This window comes from Chelon labrosus (genome assembly GCF_963514085.1).
Source record: "Chelon labrosus genome assembly, chromosome: 17".
In the NCBI taxonomy this organism is placed as follows: Eukaryota; Metazoa; Chordata; class Actinopteri; order Mugiliformes; family Mugilidae; genus Chelon; species Chelon labrosus.
In genome coordinates, this window is record NC_140350.1 from 13,891,986 (window position 1) to 13,895,712 (window position 3,727).

Consider the following 3,727-nt stretch of genomic DNA (forward strand, 5'->3'; position numbering starts at 1 on the left):
CCCTCTCCCCCCCTCTCTGTGACAGGCGTCAAAAATACCACCAAGGGAGCAGCAGCAGCTTTCCACTCAGCTACACTCGGCTGTTGTCCACCGCTCCGATGCGTAAATATCCCAGAGAAAACTCGTCTTCTCTCCAGACAGAGACACGCAGACCGAGCTGACAATGGATGGAGGCTTTGTCCTATTCTGATTGTTCAAAGTAAACCACGTCGGACTGATTCGACTTTAATGCCTGCGAGAGGATTGCACTCGGCCACCTTCTTTGCAGCACCCATCGGCAGATTTTTCCGTTTTGGGACACATATGAGGGGGAAGATGTGGATATTTTCCAGTGCCGACGGCTCAAAGTGTGCTTCCTCCGTTTGGAATCAGTGGTGTTTGTGTTACGCAGCGGTGGCGTGTTTGTTGTTTTCGCCGGTCAGGACGGAAGATGCGTGCCCGTATTCCTGCACCTGTGCCAGAGACTCGGGGACGGTGACCTGCAGTGATGGGGAGGACACCGAGGTGCCCGGAGACATACCTGAGTGGACGTCCACCTTCATACTCCAGGGGAGAAACATTTCAACTTTACAGCGCGGTGCGTTCACAACGAACGGCACGGAGTTGGAAATGACAACACTGTCGCTGTCCTTTAACGGGATTCAGGCTATTGAACCGTATGCCTTTCTGGGACTTCCCCGGTTGCATTTACTGGATCTGAGCCACAATCAGCTGGAGTCTATCTCAGCCAGGGCTTTCCATGGATTACAGGAGCTGCGCTCTCTCTTCTTGAATCACTCGGTTTTACCTTGCGCCACGACGCAGCTCTCAAATGCGCTCAGCACACAAAGTTTGCGTAACCTCCACAGACTAGAGTTGGCGGGAAACAAGCTGAAGTCTATACCCCTGTCACGATTTGATATCTATAACCTCCACGCGTTAGTGCTGATAAATAACTCAATAGAGAGCATCGGGAGGGAAAACGTAACCAATCTGTACCAGCAAAGGCGCACACGCGTCTACTTGTCCTTAAATCCGTTTCGGTGCACCTGTGAGCTGGAGGCGTTTTACTACTGGTTGAAGAACTCGTCCCAGTGCCCGGATGCAGGTAGTCTCCTGTGTAGCGAGCCGGAGGCCAAGAGGGGGATCCCCGTGGAGAAGCTCCGGGGAGAGGACGTGGATTGTCTGAACGAGAACCTGGAGGCGGTTTCGTACGTCTTCCTCGGTTTGGTGCTGGCTCTGATCGGGGTGGTCTTTCTAATGGTGCTGTACCTCAACCGGGGAGGCATCAAACGGTGGCTCAACAATATCAGAGAGGCGTGCCGAGACCAGATGGAGGTCTACCATTATCGATACGAGCAGGACTCGGACCCGAGGCTGGCCAACGTGGCTGTTTGACCTAGAGAAACACCAGACCCTGTGCTGCATATTCAGAGGACACAGAAGAAAATGTGTGGCTTTTAAAACCACTTTCATTTTCAGCAGCTGGCCAGGTCCCTCACCCTGGGAGCCAAAGCCAGTTAAATGACAATAAGACTCCATTAAGTGTTCATTTTGCACAACCGAACGACACTATTGTACATATTATATCTCCTCTAGACAGGAATGGCTTCCATGCATATTATTACACAGTCCGCAGCTTGTCCGACTCACTTAGTATTATTTATCTTATTAACCAAGTGACAAATATACAGTTATATAGAATCTCCGAGCTGAAAAGATGACAGGAAATCCATGCTATTACTGGAAAGTGCGGTCCATGAAAACTGTTTAATGTCTTCATTCTGAAAACAGTGCACAGTGAAAACAAGATTAATCTTTTAATCTACAGAGGAAGTGCATATTGCAAATAATGACAGGAAAGTGTCAGAGAAAGAGGGATGAGATGTTTGCTGGAGTGTGGAGCAGGCGCTGCCGAAGTAAACGGTTGTATTTCATCATAAATTTCCAACCTTGTCTTTGAGAATAGCCTTTAATCACTGAAAATAATGTGTATCATTTGACCCCAGGTCAGCTAACCGGCGACAGAGGAAGAGACAGGTTGTTACCATGCATGTGACTGTACAGTAGTAGGCCTAGAAAAGCAACCAGAACATTAATAAAAGCTCAAATAAAAACGGTGAGTTAGCAGTGTTCTTTATGTCAGTACGAGTTATCGTCACTGTCAGGAAACGATGACTCCATGCAGAGCTGTGCTGTACATTAACTATAGGAGATGTCTCCCTGCTTGGAAATCTGCTACAATCAGGCGAGTGGAGTTCATCTACTGATGTTCTGATCTACAGCAACATGTCACGTCACCGTCAAGGTGAACCCAAAGAAAAAAAGGTCAAGGCTATCTCATCTGCCTCTCTGTAAAGCCCCAGGGAGTGAGAGGTCTGCATGGGGAGATATGACAGGAAGGCGCAGCGGTGTTAATCTCATCAGCGCCGTGACTAATAAACAACGGAGAATGAGGATCAACCTGTGAAGTCGGTATCTCTGTGGCTTGCTGCTCATCAGCCCTCTTAACTAAAGGTCTACATTGCGATTACAGGGATTTTGGAAGCAAGGTCAAACATGAAAAGGAGTGTGCGTCTGACAGAAAATGTTAATTTAAGACTTGTGTGTAAACATGTAAGAGCAGAGTTCACATATTTTTGCCATTTTTGCAACATGAACAAGCTACAACCGCAACTGACAATGGCGGCTAGAGAACGAATGTTTTAACAAATTAAAGTATTACACTTCGAAACAAGTACGTGACGAATCTATCCTGAATCAGAGTGATTTTTAGACCCTATAAATCATAACAAACATGGTTAATACACCAGATTTAAGACAATGAGGCGACAGAAGCCTTGATGTAAATCTTACTTCATCGTGTCAGCAGAGGAGGAGCCACCTTTACATAGCAACAGACATCAAAATGTGGCACACTGCCACTTGTTGACATGCCAGCCTGCCGTACACTCCACTGTCATGTTGAATATGTAGGCTGAGCTAAAGCTAAGCTAATCATCTGGACAGCAGTGTTCAAGGATAAAAGCATCCGTGTGCTGCACATGCATGTCCCAGGTAACAAGAGTCTACAGTCACACAAGCAGCTTTGCAAGGATGTACTTTGAGCTAACAGTAGCATGCTACCATACTCAAACTGGCAGGACGGTGTGTTAGTGTAAGGACGTTTGCTCATCATCGATTTTCACAGAGGCGGGTGGGAGTGTGATTACTTTTGCGGGTGTCTGGTCAGAAAAGTGAGCACTGGAAAGTGTTTTTCGCTTAGCGTTGCCAGGAAAAGCTGAAGGAACATCGAGGGTAGATGTTATTTCATGATATCCAAGTCTTAGGATCACAACCATGAATGTTTTATGGTAATCCATCTAATAGCTGTCCAATATTTCAGTCTGCCGTGAAGTGGTGGACCAACCGGCTGGCCAACCTTTTCCATTCAAAGAGCCGCGTCACTGCTGCTGTGCCCGACGACTGAAAGTCTATAGGTTTAATTTAATAACATTACAGGACACAGTTGATATACGACTACCTATAAAAGTCCATAAAGTGAGTGAAAATTGTGTTGCTGTAAGTTTTGGGATAAACTTATAGTAGAAATATGTCACATTTGCACTTTACTTTTGATAAATAATTGTGGGTTTAACATTGGATCGCAACGGGAGGAAACCCAAAGACGTACATGTTGCACAGAGACAGAATAAGACAAAAGAGAGGACCTTATCTTACTGTTTGCTATGGTTTAATGTCCTGTTTT

At 46.2% G+C, this 3,727-nt stretch overlaps 1 protein-coding gene across 1 annotated transcript; it reads left to right on the forward strand.

Annotated features, from left to right (window-relative positions):
- Window positions 1-303: 303 nt before the first annotated feature.
- On the forward strand, window positions 304-2,700 carry tpbgl (trophoblast glycoprotein like; the record flags this gene model as incomplete). The annotated part of the gene is made up of 1 exon (XM_084564550.1): window positions 304-2,700. One exon carries the CDS (start codon window positions 304-306, stop codon window positions 1,375-1,377), a length of 1,074 nt encoding a protein of 357 aa, XP_084420676.1. The 3' UTR covers window positions 1,378-2,700.
- Window positions 2,701-3,727: the final 1,027 nt, after the last annotated feature.